Source organism: Salvelinus fontinalis, chromosome 28 (genome assembly GCF_029448725.1).
Source record: "Salvelinus fontinalis isolate EN_2023a chromosome 28, ASM2944872v1, whole genome shotgun sequence".
Taxonomy (NCBI): Eukaryota; Metazoa; Chordata; class Actinopteri; order Salmoniformes; family Salmonidae; genus Salvelinus; species Salvelinus fontinalis.
The window spans coordinates 33,375,700-33,403,658 of NC_074692.1; the positions used below are offsets into that span (position 1 = coordinate 33,375,700).

Here is a 27,959-nt window from a genome sequence, read left to right on the forward strand (position 1 = left end):
TTGTACATAATCACCATGGTAGTAGCTTACTTGCCTGCATCTCTGTATGGACAATATTTAACCTCAGACTATTGTTGAGGATGAATATCTTCAATACATCACAATGCTCACATTTGTTTTTTTAACTAAACAGACAGAAATGTCTGAGAAAATTAAAATTTACATGAATGGAAAAACATTTTCGGAAATTCACAAAAAGATCTAGGTAAGAAAAAGGGAAAAAATCTTTAATTTGCTTACTATACATCTGGTGCCCGGATGTCAGTAAAAGACAGCTACAAAATTAATTTGTAAAAGCTGACAACTGTACAATTCCATAAGGTCCCACCGGGTATTTATTTTGATACAGGACCATCCCATGAGAACATGTGTTAAAACAACAAAAATGTACAAACATGTAAAAAAAAACATTGGCCATGTCATGTATCTATACCCTAGAGGGCGCTCTAATAACCTTTAGCATCTTGCACCAACCATCATTACCCAACTGTTAACCTAACGTAGCAGGTTTCAAATAAACGCCTGAAACTAGATCCCATAAATATTGTTTATCAAAATAAAAAAATAACTGTCTGGGGAGGTTCTCTTCTGTACTGTTCAATTAATCCAGTAAATGTGGAGGAGGAGTTAAGATGGCTGGTCACCTTGGCAATGTCCAAAAGCGGAAGTCGAGTCACAGGCTCTTTCCAAAACCGGAACATCCAATTGTTGGGGACTCGGCAGAGGCCACAGAGGTAGAATCATAGCCGCCGGAAGTAGTTTGGGGATGGGGTTGCTGTGACGACAGAGGGGGGAGGGGGGGTCTATATATTGGTCCGCTATACAGGCCCAGTGCACTGCTTTTGTGAAGAAAAAAAAATACTTAATGTATTTGTGTTTACCAACATTTGTAAATTGAGTCTGATAATTATCTGTACAAAACAGGTAATCTTAAAATACTTGTGGAATATAAAAAAAACTTTATTGATATGTTATCCATTTTCTTGAAATACTTTGCAACTTATTTCTATGTGAAAAGTTAAATGGTCTATTCTTTCCTTTTCCATTTTAGTAGACACTCTTATCCAGAGCAACTTACAGTAAGTGCACAGATTTTCTTACTGGTCCTCTGTGGGAATCGAACCCAGAACCCTAGCATAGCAAGCAGCATGCCCTGCCAACTGAGCCACATCAGGATTTTTCAGGGGGTGCGGCGGCACTCTTAGCACCCCTACTTCCTGCGGCTATGGGGGGGGGGGGGGGGACTCAACATCAATCTAACTTTAATTTAAAAAAAAATAAAACATTATTAGACATTCAGAGAATTCTCCCTCTTAAAAACAGTTCATATGACTTCACATTGAAAAAAAGCCTTCTCTGGGTCCCTCTCCCATTATGGTCTTCTTTCTTTTGGGGCCAGTTTCCTGGACAGACAAGGGTGGAGTCTGCTCTGGACTGGGGTTAGTGGTCAGGGTTCAGCGTCTGCGGTCATACTCGCTGACCTTCCTCTTGATGTGCGACAGCTTGGCCTTCAGATGCTTGCACCTCTTCTTCTTCAGCTGATAGTCTGAGGACTGTGGAGAGAAGTGGAGGTTAACCTTTTTTTTTTAAACGTGTTACTGTGGTTGGGTTGGTTGAATCAAATTCTCACTAAAATGTGACTCAAAAGGTAATAGTGGTGCAGTGGAACATACCTTCTTCAAATTCTTCATCTGGGTGTACTTATCCATAGCATCCTGTTAAGGATAGAAGAAAAAACACAATTAGCGTCACACTTTTTTATTGTGGAAGTCGGCCCGATATGCTACAGTACTTTCGACATTTGTAATGCCGAGTCTACCTTTTAAATTACGATTCAGATTTTTTTTTATCTGTTTCTTTGAAATTGTGTTAAGGATATCATGGTCACCTTAATAGGCGGGTTTCCATTGAATAAGTTTTTGTTGTTGACAAAACCAATGTTTCAAAATCCTTGCGACATGTGTAATGGAAACGGCAGATATAGGAGACATCTTTGAAAGATCAACAACATTTGTATCTGTTCGATGGGGTGGATTTTTTTTGTTGTCAAACTTTTTGACAAATGATGGGAACCGCTGTTTTTTTAAGCGATGATTGCCAAATAATTTAAGGTACGCCGTGCACATGATGTCATCACTTAACTATTAAGCTCCACTCCACATTTAAATTCTAAATGCCTACTGCTTGAAAAAATATTATTTAACTGTAAAAATTGTTTCTTTACAGGCTAAAGTGTCCTAAAATTCCTGAATTGCTTCGCCTTGCTTTTTGGTTGGCTGGTAAGTTTTACCATACGATTATTTCAGATATTCAGGAGTGCAAGTTTCACCATGGCGACCACGGAACGTGACGATACGTTGGCACATGATAATTATTAGAATATGTAAATATTACAAAATTATTGCATTCTATCCATGCTTGCTTTCACGGGGGTTACCTGAGACATGAAACAAATACGTGGGATGGCATACAGGCTGTCGACAACTTATATTAATATGCAATTTTCCCCCCAAAAATGTGAAAGTAGCTAGGTTTCCATGTGAATATTCTAAAATATGCATAAAAAAAAAGTGCATTTGCCCACCAGAGATGTTAACATCAAATTGACTTGTTACAGATAAGACTATGCGTGATGACGTATATTAGTCCACAAAAATACCTTGTGATTTAAATTCCCATGTATCGAATAAACAATACAAGTTAAATAGGTTTCCATGGCATTTAACTCAGATACAGTGTGGGTATAGCCTACAACAGAGCAGGGGTATTCAACCTGCTGGTTTTCTGTTCTAGATGATAATTAATTGCACACACCTGGTGTCCCAGGTCTAAATCAGTCCCTGATTAGAACAGAACCATGAAATAAATGCTGTGGAACTGGTTTTGAGTTGAGTTAAGGGCCTACATCGGGTGTCAAACCCATTCCACGGAGCGCCGAGTGTCTGCGGGTTTCTGTTTTTTTCCTTTCAATTAAGACCTAGACAACCAGGTAATTAGTGACCTTATTTCATCAATCAATTACAAGGGTGGAGCTGGGCACTCAGTGGAATGAGTTTAACACACATGGTCTACATGATGAGATTATTATGGAGAGAAGAGCAAGATTATTCTTATTTGTCAAATCGGCAGTCAAACATCGATGAACGTGTCACCAGAATGAGACCCTCAATATTTATTGAAAAGGTGCATCAAGCTCATCACCTTGTACTTTCATCAGCCTGGGAAGTTCATCATTTATTTCATCTGTAGCCTAATAAGTTGTATGCTTTCCCGATGAGTTGTAGTGGGAGGACACACATGATGTCATCGCATGACTCCAAGTTTACTTCAATATTATGGTTATATCAAGATTTGCGCATAAAAGCGTTTCCTCCGACATTTCTCACATAATTCATTTTACTGACAAAAAGATCCCACCTTGTCGAGTGTATTTTGTTTTGTCGACATTTTGAAAAGTTTACCGACAACGGTTCTGTTTCCATCAGTCCTGTCAAGACATTTTTTTATCTGACATGTACTCTTATAAAAAAAGGTTGGATGGAAACCTGGTTACTGTAGGAGTTACGTCATTATGTCCAGCTATTTTTTTAAATCGACACAAGCTGGTTACATGGAAATGCACATCGCAGGAAAATGTAAAATATATTTTCTATGCAAAACTTTTCTAAATGTCGTCAAAAAATAAATAAATCACTGGACAAGTTAATGGGAACATAGCTATTAACTCACACACACACGTTAATAGAAAAATGTAAGAGAACATTAAATACACTGCTCAAAAAAATAAAGGGAACACTTAAACAACACACCATCCAAGTCAATCACACTTCTGTGAAATCAAACTGTCCACTTAGGAAGCAACACTGATTGACAATAAATTTCACATGCTGTTGTGCAAATGGAATAGACAAAAGGTGGAAATTATAGGCAATTAGCAAGACACCCCCAATAAAGGAGTGGTTCTGCAGGTGGTGACCACAGACCACTTCTCAGTTCCTATGCTTCCTGGCTGATGTTTTGGTGACTTTTGAATGCTGGCGGTGCTTTTACTCTAGTGGTAGCATGAGACGGAGTCTACAACCCACACAAGTGGCTCAGGTAGTGCAGCTCATCCAGGATGGCACATCAATGCGAGCTGTGGCAAAAAGGTTTGCTGTGTCTGTCAGCGTAGTGTCCAGAGCATGGAGGCGCTACCAGGAGACAGGCCAGTACATCAGGAGATGTGGAGGAGGCCGTAGGAGCGCAACAACCCAGCAGCAGGACCGCTACCTCCGCCTTTGTGCAAGGAGGAGCAGATGGAGCACTGCCAGAGCCCTGCAAAATGACCTCCAGCAGGCTACAAATGTGCATGTGTCTGCTCAAACGGTCAGAAATAGACTCCATGAGGGTGGTATGAAGCCCGACGTCCACAGGTGGGGGTTGTGCTTACAGCCCAACACCGTGCAGGACTTTTGGCATTTGCCAGAGAACACCAAGATTGGCAAATTCGCCACTGGCGCCCTGTGCTCTTCACAGATGAAAGCAGGTTCACACTGAGCACATGTGACAGACGTGACAGAGTCTGGAGACGCTGTGGAGAACGTTCTGCTGCTTGCAACATCCTCCAGCATGACCGGTTTGGCGGTGGGTCAGTCATGCTGTGGGGTGGCATTTCTTTGGGGGGCCGCACAGCCCTCCATGTGCTCGCCAGAGGTAGCCTGACTGCCATTAGGTACCGAGATGAGATCCTCAGACCCCTTGTGAGACCATATGCTGGTGCGGTTGGCCCTGGGTTCCTCCTAATGCAAGACAATGCTAGACCTCATGTGGCTGGAATGTGTCAGCAGTTCCTGTAAAAGGAAGGCATTGATGCTATGGACTGGCCCGCCCGTTCCCCAGACCTGAATCCAATTGAGCACATCTGGGACATCATGTCTTGCTCCATCCACCAACGCCACGTTGCACCACAGACTGTCCAGGAGTTGGCGGATGCTTTAGTCCAGGTCTGGGAGGAGATCCCTCAGGAGACCATCCGCCACCTCATCAGGAGCATGCCCAGGCGTTGTAGGGAGGTCATACAGGCACGTGGAGGCCACACACACACTACTGAGCCTCATTTTGACTTGTTTTAAGGACATTACATCAAAGTTGGATCAGCCTGTAGTGTGGTTTTCCACTTTAATTTTGAGTGTGACTCCAAATCCAGACCTCCATGGGTTGATAAATGTGATTTACATTGATCATTTTTGTGTGATTTTGTTGTCAGCACATTCAACTATGTAAAGAAAAAAGTATTTAATAAGAATATTTCATTCATTCAGATCTAGGATGTGTTATTTTAGTGTTCCCTTTATTTTTTTGAGCAGTGTATAACATTTATATAGTGTCTCTAAAGTCCTCACCAGGAACTGTGGGCTGCCCTCTGGCTGTCTGTCCAGTTCCTTGTCCAGGTCAGCCAGGCCCATGTTGAGGTCATCCAGCTCAGCCTGAAGCTCTTTGTACTCCAGATGGTCCCGGTCAAACTCCCTCTTGTAGTCCAGACGCTCCTGCTCATTCAAGATGGCAGAGAACTCGCTGACAGACAGGATGGATAGAGTGAGTTTTATATATATATATATATATCAGTATTATACCCCTTCCCTTAGTGAGTTTCCATCTATCAAAGATAACAGAGAGTGAAAAGGAAACTCAAGTTGATGTCTATAACTTTCTACCCACAAATACCTCTAAAACCCCCTTCCAAAAGTTCTATACACCAGACCCGGGACAACTCTAGTTTTAACTACAGACCCGGGACAACTCTAGTTTTAACTACAGACCCGGGACAACTCTAGTTTTAACTACAGACCCGGGACAACTCTAGTTTTAACTACAGACCCGGGACAACAATTTTTAACTCTGCTTTGTGGAAAATAACTTTTTCAAGGGGAACAAATTGTAACTTGAGGTTACTACAACTATTTGAAAACAGATCCCCCCCAAAAAAATGACTTTTTAAAATGATTTGAATACAGATCTTCGGAAGGGACTACTTTTCTGAAACTATTGGATTGGCTGCCTTCAATTAATAGTATTTCCTAAATAGTACATACTATTTCAATATATCCATCATATTAGAAGTTTCGTATCAAAACGCTATATACACACACAAATTTATTTATTTTTCATCAGAAATGATTGCTTATGTGTGTTAAATATTGCTGTTCTGATTTTTAATTCATAGATGTGTATTAAAATTGGTTGTTGCTAAAACACTATATATCCATTGTTTAGCTGAAATGGAATGTTTGTATCCTGTGGATTTGACTGATCTGTGGTTGTCTCACCGAGCTACAGTATTAAGAGGAATGCAATAACTGTAAGTCGCGCTGGATAAAAGCATCTGCTAAATTAATAAAAATGTCAAAATGTAAATATTTAACAGATCTCATTACTATATTGATATTTTTTTTTACGATATGTCACCAATGTATAATTTGTACAGTTCTTTAAAAAAACGAGTTACATTTGAGTGAGAAACCTAGCAGTACTACGTGTTTCTCTGAGAGGGAAGTGGATATATAGCGTTTTGCATCAACATGAATGTCTCTCTAAAATGAAACCATCAAGTGATATATTTCAAACAAATAAATGTCTGTCATTGAACAACCCCATTCCATGATTAGAAATGGCACAAAAAACACACCAATCTAAGTTATTTAAACAATAAAAGTGAATTTACCAAAAAAATCTGAAAATGTATTTACAATATAGCGTTTTGGAAGTAAACTTAATTTTCTCTGAACATTCTGTAACTATCCATTCTCCTGACAGTCCATTATCAAGTCAAACCAATGATATTATGTACAGAGAAGTATAAATAAGTTGTGATGCTCAACTACTGTATGACTCTTTCAACACGCCACTGAAAAAGGTTGAAAGCTGCAATACATTTCGTTGATAGCTGAATAAATACTGCAGAGTAATTCAAAGCCATTTGCAAACAGTTGGACGCTTAGCAAAAACAACTTTGAACGTCTTTGTCCATCGGAGGGCACGTGTTCTTGTTTCAAACACTCAGTTAACCATATTTAAAAGGGATAGTTTACTCCAAATAAAAAACGAACATGATTTTCCGACTACCTTGGCTGTAGTTGATTCAAGAAGGCAGTTTTTGGATATTTATTTTCCTTTCGACACTTAATAGCTATATTTTGTTACTGTTAGCATTCTCAGTAACACTTAACATTAAACTGCCCTTGTGCCTGTGTATTAAAACTACATTTTATTAGCATGTTGTGACATGATACTTTGGTAATTGCATATCAATGAGCTGAGAGTTTGAGCTGACGTTCCTTATTCCACACATGTAAGAACTCCATCGTTATGCAAATATAAAGCAATTTACAAAGTACTACAACCATGTTGCTATTGTAATGATCAGAGTTACTACACCTGTATAAGAACATGATGTGAAGTGTTACTGTATTATCTTATGTCTCACTCATTATGAACATATATCTGTTAGTCATTTAGAAGCTGCAAAAGTGGTCTACTCTAATGTTGATGTGATTCCATGTCCCTCATTAAAATTCATATCTGAGAGCCCTCCGAACCATATGCTAATGATCATATATTTAGACTAATTCAACAAACTGTTGTAGTTTTTGGTTCATCAAATAAATAATTTGTATATATTCAAATATGATCTGTTTAATATTTTTAATTTAACCTTTATTTAACTAGGCAAGTCAGTTAAGAACACATTCTTATTTACAATGACGGCCTACCCCCGGCCAAACCCAGACGACGCTGGACCAATTGTGTGCCGCCCTATGGGACTCCCAATCACAGCTGGATGTGATGCACCCTAGATTCAAACCAGGGAGTGACGCCTCTAGCACCGAGATGCTGTGCCTTAGACCGCTGCGCCACTCAGGAGCCCCATTGACTCAGGGGTCTGAATACTTATGTAAATTAGATATGTATTTAATTTAATACATTTGCAAACATTTCTAAAAACATGTTTCCACTTCGTCATTATGGTGTATTTTATGTAGAGGAGAGAAAAAAAATATTTAATCCATTTTGAATTCAGGCTGTAACCCGACAAAATGTAAAAGGGTATGAATACTTCCTGAAGGCACCGTATATTATATAGAACTTTATCAAACATAACTTTAATCTCCCGTACCGAGCCAGGAGATGTGGTCACTTTGCAATAAAATGACCACTCTTTTATTTTCCATTTGCTTTGGCAGACAACGGTGCCGTGGAGAGAGAGAGAGTGGCTTTTTACTGTTCTTTTAACCCCACTTATAGATGCATGACTTCCTGTTTCTGTCCTATGACAGTCTTTCTCGGCCCTCTTGGTCGTGTTAGCCTCTCATCTGAGACCTGTATTTAAATATTAAAGAAACTAGTTGCCTTTTCGTTCAAACGGCATATAAATATTTGACTACTTTGAGTATTTAAAAAGTTGATATTTTCAAATAAAGTACAAAAATACAATTATTTCCAGCCCATGTCTGCTATACAACTGTTTGGGGAATATATTATTACTCCTATCCCATATCTATAATAATGCTACAACCTACTTGAATGAATGCAGTTTATTAGGATCTCGTTCAGATCCTGATACTACTGTCATTCTAGCCTGATCCCAGATCTGTTTGTTAAGTACAGATCCTGATACTACTGTCATTCTAGCCTGATCCCAGATCTGTTTGTTAAATACAGATCCTGATACTACTGTCATTCTACCATACTTAACAGATCTGGGATCAGGCTAAACTGTTCAGGATTTGGCTATACTTTACAAAACAGATCTGAAAGCAGGCAACTTTCATTCCACCAGTCGTCCCCTCCACTCACGTGTTAAAGTCGATCTCGTCCAGATCCTCTCCTCCCGATTCTGCACCAGTGTCGTAGTCCCTCAGCTTGCTCTTCAGTCCTCCCAACGAACTAGTTATGTCTGAGCTCCTGAAAAAAAAAAAAAAAAAAACTTTATTATTCAATAATACACCTTGTTGCATATAACCTAAATATCATCACAATTATTCTAATAAACTCAATTTGAATGGAATCAGTAAAACTGTGTATTAGAAGATTGTAGCACTAGAATCTGTCTTCTCATAACAGAAGTGTTTGTTTTTCTCTGAAACCAGCTCGTCCTGATCGAGTGATGTCAGGATGACGGCGTCACACAAAACCTCAAATCATTCAGCGACAAGATTGAGCCAAAGAACACATTCCCAACATTCTACCAACTTCTGGTAAGTGCATAAAAAGCCCCAGCATTCAACCAGGAAATATACTTTATTATTGACAGTTCTAACGTGACAAATGGAACGACTAATTCATGACTACGCCATGAGTTCATTTGGCATGGTAAATACACTGAGTATATTGGGGTGGCAGACCACCATTGATGGTGGAAAAAGGTGATTTGACATGCTTCTCCATTTATCTAAGCATCTTATAACAAATAGCTTAATGGCCTTCCCTTGACAAAATAATGTCTTGGGTAATACTTCTTTGTGTTTAGGAAATACTTTCTCTTTACCAGGTGAAAATATGCGGGTGAAACAACCCAAAACAAACATAGCCCTTTTAACTTTCGCCAAGGAAACAAAATGGTTCTCCTCCTGAGTGAGAATGATGAAGATGCCTGTGGACAGGCAAGGCCAGCTTTGGGTCTTCCCCCACTAATGGTTATGGTTAGGATTAGCTGACCACAGATTCTTTAAAAAAAAGTTTAATAAAAATGTGCAACAGAGCATTGTTCCAGCTCTTACTCACTAAAATACATTTCTCTGGCTCAGTTTTTGACACTGCGAAAATCTCAGTGTGTAGGTGACCTTACCCAGGCAGATACAGAGGTCTGTGGTCTGGCAGCTGGTCCAGGAAGTTCCTGGAGCCCCCCACCTTGTCGTTGTATTCATTCACCAGAGTGTCCGGCTGACCAGACACGTTATTCACCTACAGGAATAGACAGGGATCAATAAAGTTTATTCAATTGAATTCAATACAGGAGGAGGTCAAGAGTCAGGCGTCATATTGAGACAGAGGGCAACAAACAGCCACTAATGTAAAACCTACACACAGCATGTGTTTAAATAATACACCACAGGTTGGTAACAACAAGAGACTCAAGAGCACTCCAATCCTACAGTTTGGTGAACTGCATTCAGGAACAGAGGTATAAACACAATTACCAGAAAACATTATGCAAATCATTTATGTAAACATTATGTTTATGAAATTCCTGAATAAACGTCTTCTACTCATAATTTCAGGCAAAGCCTTTAAAGCATGTCAATGATGAACCAACTTGTCGACTGAAGAAACCTTTGCTATCAGAGTTATGATCCAACCAAACCAGTCTTTAGCTCAACGTCGATGGCCTGACAACTACAGTACCAGATTGTCTTCATTAAAGACATATGGCATGGTGTTGAACAGTGTCTCGTGTTTACTCTCTGCCTAGGCTACCAGGTATGGCTGTAGCCCATGTGTGTGCAGTTTTCCTAGGTTTATAGCTGCACCACGTCTATTAAGTTGATATAGCAATAACACATTGAATCTGAATCTTTTGTGAATCCAATAACACATTGAATCTGAATCTTTTGTGAATCCAATAACACATTGAATCTGAATCTTTTGTGAATCCAATAACTTTAGGGTTGCTGACTGAAGTGGTTTTGTTTGTATGGTTGCCTGGAGGTTGCCTTAAGGTTCCCTCCCTCTCACATATTACTCAGAGGTGTGGTTGTCGCTGTGAGGTAAATAGTGTGGTTGACTGAGCGCTCTCATCCGGGACCGACCAGTTCCTCCACTTCCCCCTCCATCCTAAATAACACAGATGATATGATCACAACGAGAGACAGGGAGGAACACTAGGACAGCACCTCATAGCCAATCACAACTGCTCCTTGTACTACATGATCAGAATGCTATTTTAAGAACCAATTCTTCACCATGACATCGCTACAAATGAGACTAGTGCCTTGGGCGGCAACTCCCAGAAACTGGACATGAAACTCTCCCCACCTCCCTCTGCACCTGACACAACACACACCTGTCCACCCCATCTGTCCTAAAGCAGCTGTGGTGAAAGCTATGCTTCTGCTGTGACTGTCTGCTTAGATAAACACACACGGACGGACGGACGGGGGGGGGGGGACCTGAGCCCAGATCAGCACTCGACTACTTCTCCCAAAACGCTTTGAATACTGGCCCTGTAGCACAGATACAGTGTGCCATTATTGTTGTCGCTGTGAGGTAAAATGGTGTGGCAGTCTGAGCGCTCCCACTCAGGACCGACCGGTTTCTCCACTTCTCACTCCATCCTCCACAGCCCAAACACCACAGATACTATCACAACTAGAGATGGGAAGAAACCCTGGGACAACAGCTTATAGCCAATCAGTCAAAACATTAAATATGCGCAACCCATGTCTGTCAAGTTTCCAGTTTTAATAAAAACAATACTTTGTCCATTTTGAAACATGAAAGCACCTTTCCTTTAGAATGTTATTTTAGAGGGCGACTGCACTTCCTGATTAGGCCTTGGTTTTAGATTTGATTCATTAAGAAGTGCTAGCTGCCATGACTGAATTTAAACTTGAGTTGGTTTCGGGGTGTAGCTTAATGTGGGTGTCTCTTATGCATGTTCGCAGTTGGGAAGAGTTAGCCAAATCATTTAGCCAATTAGATTCAGCTGGCTGGTTTGCGACTGTGGCCAAGCTGTTTTGACTTTGGATAGCTCATCTCTGGGGATAGTTCGGGACCGTCAATAAAGAACAAATGTAAACGGGACAATATTTTCTTGCTGCACATCTATTAGTTGTCTCATTAAAGTTGGTTTGAAGTTAAGTCATTGAAATGTTTTGCTATTAACCTTTTAAAAATATTATCCCATGTACATTGTGTAAATTTACTGATGGTCCCCAACTAGCCCCATACGGATATCGAATGCCAAACCAAATTGACCATGTGGCATTTACGATTGTTTCCGAATTGATGATTACTTGGGTGCTGCCATCTGTGGGCATGTGGGAATAAACCCAACCCACTGACAACTGTTGCGGTACCCTTCATTCTGTGACATACCATTGTTTCCCATCATCACGCAAATCTCTGACTTACTTTACGACCAAAATGATCCTATTTACACTAGAATCATTGTTTCATATGAAATTGTATTTGTCACATGCTTCGTAGACAACAGGTGTAGACTAACAGTGAAATGCTTACTGATGGGTCCTTTTCCAACAATGCAGAGTTAAAGATGAGACTTTTTTTAAAATTATATTGTGACAAGGAATAAATAGAAACAGTGAATAATTAATAAAAATAACATGGCTATATATATATATATATATATATATATATATATATATATATATATATATATATATACACACACACGGAGTGGAAAATACCTGACTCATATCAATGCTACATAGGCCATTTTCAAAACGAGAAGTTGCTTTTTAGGGGCAGTCACTCTGTAACAACCATCTCTTTACCATGACATAGCAAGACATCACTAAAAATGAGACTAGTGCCTTGGGAAGCCACTCCCAGAAACTGGACATGAAACTCTCCTCACCTCCCTCTGCACCTGACAACACACACGTATCCTTAAGCAGCTGTGGTGAAAGCTATGCTTCTGCTGTGACTGTCTGCTTAGATAAACACACACGGACAGCCTGGGGGGGGGGGGACCTGAGCCCAGATCAGCACTCGACTACTTCTCCCAAAACGCTTTGAACACTGGCCCTGTAGCACAGATACAGTGCCATCAGAAAGTATTCATACACCTGGACCTTTTCAACATTTTGTTGTGTTACAAAAGGTGGGATTAAAATGGATTGAATATTCATTCTTTTTTTTGTCAACGATCTACACAAAAATACTCATGTCAAAGTAGAAGAAAAATTATAACATTTGTAAAATATTGATGAAAAAGAAAACACTAATATCGCTTGATTACGTAACTATTCAACCCCCTGAGTCAATACATGTTAGAATCACCTTTGGCAGTGAATACTGCAGTGTGTATTTTTGGAAAAGTCTAAGAGATACGCACACCTGGATTGTACAATATCTGCACATTATTCTTAAAAAATATATATATAGAAGCTCTTTCAAGTTGGTTATTGATCATTGCTAGACAGCCACTTTCAAGTCGTGTCATAGATTTTCAAGCAGATTTAAGTCAAAACTGTATCTAGGCCACTCAGGAACATTCAAAGTCGTCTTGGTAACCAACTCGTGTATATCTGGCCTTGTGTTTTTGGCTATTGTCCTGCTAAAAGGTGAACTTGTCTCCCAGTATCTATTGGAAAGCAGACAACCAGATTTTCCTCTAGGATTTTGCCTGTGCTTAGCTCTATTCCGCTTATTTTTATCGTAAAAAAACTCCCTAGTCCTTGCCGATGACAAGCATACCCATAACATGATGCAGCCACCACCAAATATGAATAGTGGTACTCAGTGATGTGTTGGATTTGCCCCAAACATAATGCTTTGTATTCAGTACATTGTGATAATTTCTTTGCCACATTTTTTGCAGTTATACTTTAGTGCCTCATGAAAACAGGATGCATGTTTTGGAGTATTTGTATTCTGTACAGGCTTCCTTTTCACTCCGCCATTTAGGTTAGTATTGTGGAATAACTACAATGTTGTTGATCCATCCTCAGTTCTCCCATCACAGCCATTGTGATGCCTCACTGTGAAATCCCTGAGTGGTTTCCTTCCTTTCCGGCAACTGAGTTAGGGAGGAGGCCTGTATCTTTGTAGTGACTGGGTGTATTGATACACCATCCACAGTGTAATAATAACTTCACCATGCTCAAAGGAATGTTCAATGTCTGCTTTATTTATGTTTTACCCATCTACCAATTGGTGCCCTTCTTTTTGAGGCATTTTTGAGGTTGAATCTGTGTTTTAAATTCACTGCACGACTGAGGGACCTTTCAGGTAATTGTATGTGTGGAGGTACAGAAATGAGGCAGTCATTCATAAATCATGTTAAACACAATCATTGCAAACAGAGTGAGTTCATGCAACTTATTATGGGACTTGTTAAGCACATTTGTACTCCTGAACTTATTTAGACTTGCCATAACAAAGAGGTTAAATACTTATTAACTCAAGACATTTTTGCTTTTTAATTTAATTAATTCTTAAAACCATGATTCCACTTTGACATTATGGGGTATTGTGTGTAGTCCAGTGACACAAAAATCACAACTGAATCCATTATAAATTCAGGCTGTAACGCAACAAAATGTGGAAAAAGTCAAGAGGTGTGAATACTTTCTGAAGGCACTGTAGTGTTAAATTACTCTATACTGTCACTGTGAGAGTGAATTCCGTTGAATGTTTGTCATGCCACACACACAATTAGCCGTGGATGTACACTGGTAGAATGCGGTTTCCCTGGTAACCATGGAGGTAGTTAAATGTTTTATGTACATCAAATCATCAAAGATTACATGGACTTTACAGTCAGTCCCTGTCCTTGTTTTAACAGCACACACACCTCTGTAAACATCCCCTATCTGGAAACCCACACACACACACACACACACTCACCCACTCTCCGATGGTGTGTGTGCGCAGGCTGTTGCTGGTAACCTTGGCCTCCTCCCAGAGGATTCTGTCTGGGCCCCAGCGCCTGATCTTCTGACGCGTCTTCACAGCAAACACCAGCAGGATGATCAGACCCAGAAATACCAAGATTCCCAGGATGATGGCTATGACCTAAAGAGAGACGGGGAGAGAGACACATTGTAAACAAGATGGCTGACCTAAAGAGAGACGGGGAGAGAGACACATTGTAAACATGATGGCTATGACCTAAAGAGAGACGGGGAGAGAAACATTGTAAACAAGATGGCTATGACCTAAAGAGAGACGGGGAGAGAGACACATTGTAAACAAGATGGCTATGACCTAAAGAGAGACGGGGAGAGAGACACATTGTAAACAAGATGGCTATGACCTAAAGAGAGACGGGGAGAGACACATTGTAAACAAGATGGCTGACCTAAAGAGAGACGGGGAGAGACACATTGTAAACAAGATGGCTATGACCTAAAGAGAGACGGGGAGAGAGAAACATTGTAAACAAGATGGCTATGACCTAAAGAGAGACGGGGAGAGAGACACATTGTAAACAAGATGGCTATGACCTAAAGAGAGATGGGGAGAGAGAAACATTGTAAACAAGATGGCTATGACCTAAAGAGAGACGGGGAGAGAGAAACATTGTAAACAAGATGGCTATGACCTAAAGAGAGACGGGGAGAGAGAAACATTGTAAACAAGATGGCTATGACCTAAAGAGAGACGGGGAGAGAGAAACATTGTAAACAAGATGGCTATGACCTAAAGAGAGACGGGGAGAGAGACACATTGTAAACAAGATGGCTATGACCTAAAGAGAGACGGGGAGAGAGACACATTGTAAACAAGATGGCTATGACCTAAAGAGAGACGGGGAGAGACACATTGTAAACAAGATGGCTGACCTAAAGAGAGACGGGGAGAGACACATTGTAAACAAGATGGCTATGACCTAAAGAGAGACGGGGAGAGAGACACATTGTAAACAAGATGGCTATGACCTAAAGAGAGACGGGGAGAGAGACACATTGTAAACAAGATGGCTGACCTAAAGAGAGACGGGGAGAGACACATTGTAAACAAGATGGCTATGACCTAGAGAGAGACGGGGAGAGAGACACATTGTAAACATGATGGCTATGACCTAAAGAGAGATGGGGAGAGAGACACATTGTAAACATGATGGCTATGACCTGGGACAGAGAGGAGGGTCAGTGGGTTAGCATGTTCCACACAGGAAGAGGGATAATGCACCAGGGTGAAGGAGGAGGAAGTTTGTTATTTTAACTCATTGTAATATGTACCAAGAAATATACAAATTGTATTGAATTGTGCACTGAGGGCGAGAAATGTACGTGACTGTAGACTACAGAGTGATAAAATGGAATACAGCTTGAGACGGTGAGGAAAGGGCAAGAACGTGGTGTAATCAAGCCGCTTTACTTTGAAACGAGGTATCGGCCATAAGGAGTCTCTAGCTCTCTCTAAGCACATCTCTGACACAATCTGACAGGAGCACCTGCTGGATCCCTAACAGAGACTGTAGGAAAATGTCCCAAAGGCTAGCAGAGATGCAGCACTTAATGACCTCCTCCTGAGGTTCCATCACACAGTAATGGCAGAGGTACTGGTTGATGAAGATGGTACCTACCTCCTGAGGTTCCACCACGCAGTAATGGTAGAGGTACTGGTTGATGAAGATTCCCTGGGCTTGGTTCTGATTCTGGTACTGGGAACACAGCTGTATGATCTGGTTGTAGTAGACAGACCCTGAGGACTGGGCTGTGGGGTTCACTGCCACCAGGTAGACTATAGTAGCGATGATCATTAGTATTGCCAAGATGGCAGACACGATGATGGTCCCCAGGTAGAACTTTGGCGAGCGGGACGCGTTCTGCCGCGACACCACTAGTATGAAGATGATGAGCACGGCGATGAAGGTGATGGCTGCTATGGCAATGATGAAGCCCTTCCCCGCCAGCGGGTCAGTCTGGGTCCCGCTTCCGTAGCTACCTCCGCCGTAGGATGAGCCTCCACCGATACCGCTGCCGTAGGAGGAGCCACCGCCGTAACTACTGCCATAGCTCCCACCATATCCTCCGGCGCCTCCGATCCCCAGCCCGGCGCCGACGCCGCCGCCCATTCCCATCGTGCTCATGTCGTAGTCCCAGGCGAGCGTAGACGCCACGCAGGCGAAGACCGCTACGCACATGATGATGATGATGATGGAGATGATCTTCATCACCCCTGGAGGAGAGGTCCAGCGGTAGAAGTGGAGGAGCTCCTCGTCTGGGTAGAAAGAGTAAGCTGGGTTGGAGACATGCTCGCTATGCTTGTGCCTGTGTTCATGCCTGGGGAAAAAAGGGGGGGGAGGGGTAGGAAGGGGAGGACAGAGAAGAAGAGGAGGAGAGCGATGAGATGTTAGAGGGGTGGACATATTACTCCTATTAATTTACAAAGTTGGGTTGGTTGTAGGGGAGGGTGGGGTGGAAGAGTAGGCTGGTATGAATGATCTGATGGAGAACGACAGGTGGGTTGAGTATATTAATGTAGAGGGATGGGTATGAGGTAAGTGAGGTGGGAGAAGAGTGAGATGGGATGAGGACATAGAACGGGTGTAGATAGATGGGTGAGGAGTTGTGTGGGATGAGTACATAGGATGAGAGAGGGAGAACTTACCGTCTGCTGCCGGGATGGTAGGAAGGAGAGGTGCGTTTGTTGTGAGAGGGCATACTGGGATCCTCTGGTCCTCCTAGGTCTCAACTCTTCACCCTATCCAGTCGCTGCTGTACAAATTTAAAAATAAAATGAAAATCACGTTAGCAACCACAACAAAAACTGTACATGGTAAAAATAATCATGTTATTTTAACAGTTATTGGCAGCCAGTTACCTGTAAATTAGGTACAGTATTTTACCATTAATTTCCAAAGAAAAAGTGGTTTAACAGTACATTGCTTTTTTTTGTTTTTTAATATCGAGATCAGGACACCCCAAATATTATCTTTCACCTTTTCCTAAAGAAGAATCGGCTAAACCCTGGGATGTAGTACAAACACTTGAACATGACTTGAAGGGAGGCGGCCTTCCCAAATATGTGCTGCTGCTACTACTACTACTACTGACTACACAAAGGAAATCTCCCAAATGGCACTCTATTCTCTATAGTGCACCAATATAGATCCCCGTTATAGGAATCTGGTCAAAAGTAGTGCACTATGTTGGGAACAGGGTGCCATTTGGGACAAATACCACTGACTACGCAAACATCTACCGCATAGTAGGCCCTTCTGCAGCCTAGCCTAACGTTACTCCTTATAGTTCAAGGACATCACATGTTCTGTTTAGAGGCAAATTGGCTCTGGCAGCCAAATACTCGATCTAAACGTTAATCGATTCTCAATTGCGGTGCGGTTCTAGAAACATAAATCCCTCTACTTTCATAGCAAATCAAAAATAAATGCGAAATAGACACTTAATGTACATTGTTCTAATTGGTTTTAACGCAGCTGCAACCGACAGTGTTTTTCAGTGACAACACGTTTGTGGCATCCGTCTTCCGTTTACACACAGGTGTTCGGAGACGCAGATGGCTAATTAGCACAGGTAGTCCACTCTGTCTATCTGTTTTCCGTAAACAAGCGCTGTAACATGTTAATATGGCGGTGTGGAAACAGAAACACTAACCCTAGCAAGATGTGTATCAATTTAACCTTTTGTCTTAGGAAAATAATGCATTGCTGCTATGAAAGAAATGGTTCTTATGGTTCCAAAACCGTACTGCAAGTGACTCGTGTTAATGTTTAGATTGAGCGTCCGGCCTCTTAACAAAACTCCCTTTACACAAAATGCCTTTGTTATTACATTACACACAAATCATTGGACAGAGTCACGATCAAGGGATAATCCTGACCTACAGAATTGCTTGGTATTATAACAGGCTGGAGTTGGGTGCCGTTATACAATAGTTGTAGGCTATACTTAGAATGAATTTCCCTGATATTTTTATAATGTTGGGGAAAAATAAAAATCATAAAACAATGTCATTATTTGAATTGAATTAGATTGCAATAAAAATAACCTGATGAATGAATGGGAAAAAGTTTTTTTTTTTTTCTTTTTTTTTTTACACCTCAGTTTGTAAATCGTAGGAAATAATTATCTGTGTGTAAAGCAAACGCCCCAAATATCAACACAGTCGAGGGACAGTTTAGAATGTAATTCTACAGAATAAAATATGTACACGATCCAGTTAAACTTCAATCATGCCCGCAATGGTAGCCTACTCTCTTGTGATAAAATAAACATTTATCTAAAATTCACCACATGATTGAAAATCCAAGAACAAATGTAATTTGGTAGACCTACATGGTAAATTACAGATGAATATATCACCAAAAGTTTTTAAAAAAACAACATTTACGGCAAACTCACCTGTTCCGAGGAGAATCGGCGTTTCTTTTGATTGCGGATGCAGGCTGAAACTCGTGTGCTATTGTCGAACACGCCTATGCACGTCACCGATCAAAACTGCGTGCAGGTCGCTCTCTCTCTCTTGGATATGACAGTAGTGAGTTGTCTCCTCCTTGTCACTCCCCTATGCAGAACAGGTTACTCTTGTGAAGGAAAAAACTAACCTGTCTGTGCCTCCAATTGAAATGTATGACATTCCTTGTCGACTAGTCTTCCTTTTAGGCCTAATTGTCACCAAAATCGAATACAAAAAAACATGTAGTAGATCAAGAACAAATTGACGGTGGGAGAGTTTAGATACATTTGGACACACAAAATCAATGTTGTTTGTCACCCATGTGTTTATTAATCAATAATGGATAAAACGGGATACAAATAATATTGAAACGTTGGGTCAAAATGTTCGCTGACAGAGTAGGTGATACAGAAGTAGATAGGCTTTGTTTCCTTGACATCTGTTAACTTCCTGGTCTTGAATATGTGACAAGGCAACATTAACATTCAGAGACATGACTTCTAATAATTATTCCAACTTTTAAGATTCACAAGTTTGAGGGATTTATAAAATTGTAACAGTTCAATTTAAAAAAAATAAAGGAATTTTTCCATCCCATTTACATTTGTGAATATAATATTTGGCCAAGAGGATAATGTTAATAAAATAGTTTGGAATTACAAGGATAAGCATCATGCCATTTAATTTAACATCATCAAAGGTAAACATAGGTAATTCTGGAGATTTTATACACAACCATTCATGGATTTCAATCCATAGTTTACTAGCTTTATAGATTCTGAATCAGAGGAACAAAAACACAAGGCATTTTGTCAAAATTGAATGTTTTGTGCAAGAAATCATTAACAGAGTAGATGGAAGGAAATATTTTAAAAGGAGTTTCTTTAACATTTAGGATAACTGGACAAGGAAGATAAAAGGTTGTCTCTTTTGACCATAGCATGGGTTGGTCACTTCAGTAGCAATATATTAAATAATAATAACCAAAAAATGACTTAATTATCTGCCAATCGTATCCACTTATTGTTGCATTGCCCTGGTGTTCTATTATTTCCGTTTTTCCTTTGTATTCACAGTAATGTCCCTGTCTTTACATACTTGTTACTTTTATTTCTTATTCTTATCCGTATTTTAAACTGCATTGTTGATTAGGGGCTCGTAAGTAAGCATTTCACTGTAAGGTCTACTACACCTGTTGTATTTGGCGCATGTGACTAATACAATTTGATTTGTATTGCTGTGTAATATTGTTACTGTTGGGGGAAAAAAATAAAGAAAAAAAATATTTATAAATAAAAATAACTTCCTGGTCCTATGCTAGGTTGAAGATAACCAAGGTTAAGTCACGAGGGTTCTAATATCCCAGAACTCTTTGCATAAATAAGGACACATTCCAAAAACTAAGGCACCAAATATGCTATTTAGCAACAGCGCTGGTCCCATGAATCTGTTTATCTTCAAAAGCTTCCGCATGGAATCGTAACTTGCCCTAACCTGTGTATCTTCAACCTAATAGGGCCTACGGTGTGTGTGTGTAAGATGACACCTTGGTGCTTGGGAGTCGCAGTGGAGCCAGAACTCTACACCGTTATTTGAATAGGGGGTCTGTGATGCCCCCCCCCCCCTCCCCCTCCAGTGTCCATCATGACCAAACCAGTCCGGCAGGATTTAACGAGACCAACAGCCATGTCATGAGGACTAGGCAAGATTCCACACAGACAGAAAGTGTGTGTGTGTGAGACATTTAGGCAAGATTCCCTTTTCGTAACAGACACTGGCGGACAGAAAAAGGATCCAGCTTCCAGTCTTCTCTGACATTCATCGACCCACTGACATAGTCAGTCACACACACACACTCTTTTCTGTGACTAATATAATGGGTCATTTCTACTAGGGGAAAAAAGGCATCATAGTTTTTAGGATCTTTATCAAACTGTGCTGAAATCAAACTTTCCAGACTTTCCTTCAATTATCAAGAAATGACAAGTACATCAGTAAGCAAGTCAAAACAGAAATATATGATACTGGATAACGTTTTTACACATAAATGTACAAAATATACCAGAGATGCCATGTGTTCCAAATAAACCACATGGATTGACATCAGTGTACAACATTGGACTGTGTTCATGTACAACGACATATAATACATAGGAGGTGCTTTGTCACTTAATTTAAACAATTGCAGAAAAGTCTTGTTGAGGAAATCATAACAGATTTGTTTAGTTTCATACTGTTACAGTATCTAGAGTTTACAAAATGGTACAATAGAGATAAATAATTACACACAACAAAGAATGACATCTGCCCTCATTATCAAATTGATGGTAGGGTACTGTGTAGAGACTGATCTGTACTTCAGGGTTGGGCAGTGGCAACCAACTCACAATTATGGTGTTGAACAAAAATATCACGGACATCAATAAAAACAAATGCATCAGATAAGAAGAAAACGTGTAGATTATAAAACCAGCCTCAATATACATTTTTTGTGGCACTAAAATCTTTATATGATTTGACCCATGGCATGTCCACATAATGCATATAACTGGCAAGAAGTGGCATCCAACATAATGTAATGGACGGTAAACTTCAGCATTCGGGCTTGACCTGGCTCAGTTAAGCTGCACAGTTCAGAGTGTGTGTGTGTGTGTGTGTTCGTCTAGTTGAATCCGTCGTTCCAGTCCATGACCTTGTTGTATTCGTTGATCTTCTGTTTGATGTGGGACAGTTTGTTCTTCAGGTACTCACACCTCTCCCTCTTCTCAAGGAACGTAGGATCCTGACAACAAGAGAGAAAAGTTAACATTTGTTCGTTAATTTACTGTCTCCATCTCTCTCTTTCACCATCTGCCTCTCTCTCTCTCTCTCACACACACACACACACACACACACACACACACACACCTCAACATCCTAAGACATCTGTGGCAACAAGTCCCATATCATGTCTTGCCATTTCATAAGGTAATAAATGATGGAACCGAAAGCCATCAGATAAGGGCATAGTTGCATTTGATGTATCTGTCCTAGTCTGCAGTGTGCGTGTAGACAGGACAGAGATAAACGTTTCAAACAGGTGTTCTGAGTGAGGAGTGAATAGGAAGTGCTCCGATCTACTGTCAGTCCGTCACACATCATTGGTTTACCTGAAAGGGAAACTACCTGAAACTATGTGAAACTCCCCGCCTACACAAACCGGTTCTGCAGATCAACTTCTACTGGGCATCGTCCATAAACATATCACTGAAACCTAAAACTACTCTACAGGTCATTGTTAGGGCTCAGGACCTGTAGTGGGTCCCCTTACTTATATACACATTCTCTATTCAAATAAGACTCAAAAATCACTTACCTCTTTCTTTCTCTGGTACTCCAATACTATGGTATCGATGCGTTTCTTCTCCTAAAAGAAGATCTTTAACTTTGAACAAGGGATTGGTAAAAAGCACTAGAATGATGTGAATGGACATTAGGCTATAATTTATGGTAGCTTTATGTTTGTCAATATGATTGGTGTGTGTGTGTGTGAGAGAGAGAGAGAGAGAGAGAGAGAGAGTAGTCTACGTGTGACGTGCTTGTGTATCTTTCTCTCTCTCTCGGTCTCCGTACCAGTTGACTGGAGGGCCGTGGAGGCAGGTTCTTCATCAGTTCGTCCATTTCGTCAAACCTCTTGGCCATGGCCTGGACCTCAGCATGCAGCTCTTTGTACTCAGCATACTGGTCCTTAAACACAGCCTTGTACTGGTCCCTCTCCTCCTCCGTACGGATGGTCAGGTACTTCCTGTTCACACAACAAATACAAAGTAGAGGTCATCAACAAGCATGGGTGTATCTCAAATAGTCTAAAATGACTCGTCTTATACACACACACACACGAACCGCATAGAAATGCAGGGTTGGTTTTTTAAGGCCTTTATATGTAGAAACAAATGTCTACCACCTGTGTGTGTGAACTCTCTTGCCCATCAATGACATTAACTGATCCATTAAGTGGCAGAGAGAGAGAGAAATAGAAAAAGCAGGACTGAGTGTGGCCCTCGTGAGATGGAGTTATGCGCCGTATGACCGTGGATAGATAAGTCTAGTAGGAAGCAGACTGTGGCAGGCAGCTATCCTTTGGTACTTAAGGTCCATACGTTTGATTTTATTTAACCTTTATATATGCAGGGAAGTTCCATTGAGACCAAAGTCTCTTTTTCTTCACAAAAAATTAAGCAAATACAAAGTACATAAGGAAGCAGTGATACAAATGACAATGAACAAAGGCAGGAGCATGATACACAACAATACATACGATTAAAAACTCCCATCTGTCAGAGAACAGGTCAAATAAAGTTAGATGGGTGGTCAGTACTCACGCTACGTAGTCTGCGATGATTACAGGTTTGGGGATGTGTCCTGCAGGGATGTGTCCTCTGAGGATCTCTGGCTTCATCATCAGAGGGACGGCTGGAGAGGCAAGATGGCCGTCCAACACCTCTGGGATAGTCTGGAGGGTGGGGAGAGGGGTCTGCTCTGAGGTCCTGGAACCGCCCAGCTGGGGAAGGATGGGGATAAAAGGTATGGTTACTACGTTGTCAGCAGGGTTGAGGGAAATTCCATATTAATTCATGTCAATTCAGAGAGTAAACAAATTCTAATTCCAAACGTTCAAGTGGAATGTCAGTGTACTTCCTGAATTAACTGGAATTTAACATGGTTGTCAGTATGTATACTCAGCGTAATGGAATGAAGAATGTGACATTGGGTGTGAAAAAAAAGAGCTTTACAAATTAAATGAATAAATATTAAAGTTTTCTACTAGTGTACTAAGAGACTTACAGCAGATATTGGCAGGGAAGATCCAATGGTTTTCATCTGAGAACAAAGAAGACCAATGGGAAAGGATGAGGCAAAGGACTTGTCACGGAACACAAAAATTGCAGCCCAAAATGACAACTATGTGTGTGTCTAATCCTGCCCTCACCTCCTGCGCTAACCCCTCCCTCCTCAGCCTCGCCGCCTCGTGCCGCCACAGCTTCAGACACACGCCGGCGCCCACAAAATATATTATCATGTTGACGAACAGAAAAATAATGGCGGCGGTCTGGCCGGCCTCTGTACGACAGAAGGCCCCGTTGATTCCGTTGTTGAAGACAGGGATGTAACAGAGGCCTCCTCTGGTTGTGTCCCTGACGTACATTGCCGCTGCTACCATGTAGAGAAACCCAAGGGCCAGGTTAATCACACACTCAGTCAAGGGCCACCAAGACGAGTCTAGGAGGATGGTACGGTAGTACATGGTCATCCCCAGGACTAGCATAATGACTGTTACTATCCAGGCCAGGCCAGCCACTACCAAGATGAAGGGGGTTTTGGGTCCGTCGTAGCTGAACGATCCGCTGCCTCCGTAGGCTGCTGCGCCGCCCCCTAACCCCCCGAACAACTGTGGCTGGGAGTAGCCAAACATATTGAACCACTCGTTGTCCTTGTGCACATAAGCACACGCGCAGGCGAAGACGACAGCGCCCAAAAGGAGCTCGACGCAGCCCAGGATGCGCAGTAACCCCGCCCAGGACTTCATATAGGCATAGCGCTGGTGGTAATCCTCCACCCGCTCGCTGTAGGTCTTGGCTGAGCGGAATGTGACGCCTGAGACAGACTCGAAGGCATCGGTTCCTAGCAGCATGGCGTCACGTTCTTTTCGGGAGTTGTAGCTGCCGCCAGAGCCTCCGTACGGGTCCAGGTAGGAACCGGGAAGGGAGGGAGAGGGGGGAGGGGAGCAGGGGACACCTCTAGTGGTTCCTGGTTTGAGGTCGTCTTTTTCCGTCAGCGGCGGGGAGGGGGGTAAGGAGAAGGGCTTGTTGCTGCTACCACGGACACTGTTGCCGCGGAAGAAGTTCTTGAAGGAGTCAGGAATGAAGCGGTGGACGGGTTTGATGTCCATGGCTGCGCTGTCGTTGTCAAGGCGCTCCGGGGCACCGTCGCTAGGAGGGTAGAAGTCAGGGCCCACGGGGGGTATGTCTGGGAGGGGAGGGGGGGGCAGGGGGTCAGAGCTCACAGCCAGGTCTGCCCCCCTGAAACCCCTAAGGGAGCGAGGAGGAGGAGGGAGGTCCTGGTCCCTCCATAAGGAGCCCACTGGAACCTGGTCGTAGTGAGGTTCTGCATCCCGGACACAGTTGAAACGGCCAGAGGAACCTCCTCTAGCAGACATGGGGACCCACTGGTCTCTGCCCTCGTACAGACACGGAGAGGAGAGGAGAGAGGCTGTGGTTAGAAAATACAGGACAATATTGCCAAAGGATGAGCTGCTTGATTGTCTCGAATCTATGCAGTATACTTTGTGTGACCTCTAAACTACCTTTACAAAAGCATTATAGGACAAAGATTGTTAACCTCAAGACATGAGACATGATCTAGAGTACTATTACAGTGTGTGTGTGTTATTGATATGTAATTTTCTTGTTACTTTCTGATTTTTTATGCATTATTCTTTTTTAGTTTATTTGGTAAATATTTTCTTAACTCTTTCTTGAACTGCATTGTTGGTTAAGGTTTTATAAGTAAGCATTTCACGGTAAGGTCTACCTGTTGTATTTGGCGCATGTGACAAATAAAATTTGATTTGTGTGTGTGTGGGGGGGGGGGGGGGGGTTGCATGCAAACGGGCACTGTCTTCAATCAGGGGCTTCTTGGGTATTGGCAATGCCAGATATACTGTTACCCCCCAGATAACACAAAGAACCTACACGTAACCCTAGATTCACCTAAACCTCATGTGGATTACTGGAAAGCAATACATTTTTAGTGAGTGGACTATCCTGGTGGTTAAATCAATAAAAATTAAATAATATATGTCTCCCACAAACAAAACAATGTGGGGAAAATTTGGTAACAAGTTTATTGTTTTCTATAGCATGTCAAGTAACTCAAGTAAATCTCCCATCACTAAATGACCACAATATCTCTTCACAATTTTGGCATTGTTGTATCTTGCATCAATAGTAACATCGCAAAACAACAACAAATATGGAAAATAGTTGGAATAATACCTCTTTTACACAGTCACCCGGGCCAGACTCACATGGCCTTGCTGTTCAGTATGAATATGTTTATATGGCTCTGATTTCCTCTGGCTGTGTCACCTGGAATGAGGACAAACAGGTGACAGTCAGTTACACTGAGGGAGTTTGAACCAGGAAAAGTTTGAACCAGTTTGAACCAGGAGAAAAGTGATGCCAGGCTACCTCCCGACGTGAGCCAAGTGCCTGCTCACTCCTTGATGGCGAAGTAGGATGAAAACCAAAGGGACATCAGTATGTGGAGTGATCAGTAGGATTGTGTGTTTTCACATTCAGATGTGATTGCTTTTGATAAAAACACAAATGACAACTATTTTAAAAATTCTAAACATTTATTTTATGGAAAAGATATCCATGTTTGTGGACGATGCCACCTTGCCTTGTTGACATGCAGATTACTGTTTGATTTGAGAAGGGTGCTCCTCCCTCCCCGCTTTTACCCAATAACGTGACTGGCCATTGCCCAGTTCAACCCGGGCCAGCGTAATATAACTCCCTCAATGACCTACATGCATCAAATTAAATATCTTACTTGTCACATGCTCGGGAATACAACAGGTGTGGACTTTACCGTGAAATGCTTACTTACAAGCCCTTAACCAAAAATGCAGTTCAAAAAATAGTTAAGAAAATATTTACTAAATAAACTAAAGTAAAAAATAAATAAAAAGTAACTAAATAACGAGGCTATATACAGGGGATATCATAAGGTGAATGCACCAATTTGTAAGTCGCTCTGGATAAGAGTGTCTGCTAAATGACTTAAATGTAAATGTACCGGTACCGAGTCAATGTGCAGGGGTACAAATTAGTCGAGGTAATTTGTACATGTAGGTAGGTGTAAAGCGGGAGCAAGGTTGTGTACTGAATACCTACAGTATATCCTACATACTTTCATAACTACTGTAGGTTTGCAAAAAGGCTCAATCGGATGACCTATTTGTTCTGACCTAACATAGCCATTTTAAAAGAGACTGTAGCAGCCGGTTACAACTCCATTACACCTTGGAAGTTGGGTCTTTGTCGACATAAAAAATAAATAATCTAAACCACATGACAAGGCTACATCAAATCTGAACTAAAACTCGTGTCCACAATTTCATTAAATCAATAGACATTGTCTGATTGTTTGACATTTTGGGCATGCAGTCCACCACATGGCGAAGTGGAGCTTCGGGAACATTCTACAAACACTTATTGTTATTATTGGCCTAACCTCTGAGTACAGAACTACTGATCTTTCACGGCATTATCTATGTTTTAATTAATATTAACCTGATTTGTAAAGTTACCAGGTTGCTGTCCAGACAGTTTACCATCCCCATGAAATTGCTATTTGCATCATCACATATAACCTACATAAAACTGATAAGCACAAATATTAAAACATCTGTACTATATATTCCTAAACGTGACAACTCCGTTGACGTTAAATATTAAATGTATTTTAATTTTGCTTACCTGCAGATGATACATCCACCTGTTTCTTCCGCTAATTAATTTCCGCAGAACGTTGGAGCTGGACCATGTGACCAACCAGTCCCTGTGCGTGACATAGCCGTCTGACAAGAAACACACCTGGGCTGGCCGGTCGAACCAGGGGTGTATTCATTACGCCAATTGTTTTGAAAAACGTTCGTCTGTTGCGAAACTGTTTAATAAAGCCTACTCCAAACGGAAAGCTTTTGCAACGAAAACGAGTTTCTATTGGACAAATTTAGGTAGGTCGCTCACCGTTTCGTTCCGTTTGCCTCTTAAACGGTAAACGATCTGATGCAAGACGCAATGCATACAACTCAAACTGAA

The 27,959-nt window shown here is 41.4% G+C and overlaps 1 protein-coding gene across 1 annotated transcript; it reads right to left on the reverse strand.

Moving 5' to 3' along the window:
- On the reverse strand, nucleotides 1–27,957 carry LOC129825773 (uncharacterized). Its single transcript, XM_055885919.1, has 16 exons — nucleotides 27,615–27,957; nucleotides 26,124–26,216; nucleotides 24,059–25,301; nucleotides 23,914–23,949; nucleotides 23,451–23,629; nucleotides 22,702–22,873; nucleotides 22,445–22,495; nucleotides 21,763–21,871; nucleotides 17,281–17,353; nucleotides 16,253–16,952; nucleotides 14,569–14,736; nucleotides 9,824–9,939; nucleotides 8,833–8,940; nucleotides 5,382–5,553; nucleotides 1,674–1,715; nucleotides 1–1,553 (listed from the first exon to the last, which is right to left on the reverse strand). The coding sequence occupies exons 3-16, from the start codon at nucleotides 25,283–25,285 to the stop codon at nucleotides 1,455–1,457; spliced, it is 3,252 nt and encodes a 1,083-aa protein (XP_055741894.1). The 5' UTR covers nucleotides 25,286–25,301; nucleotides 26,124–26,216; nucleotides 27,615–27,957; the 3' UTR covers nucleotides 1–1,454.
- Nucleotides 27,958–27,959: the final 2 nt, after the last annotated feature.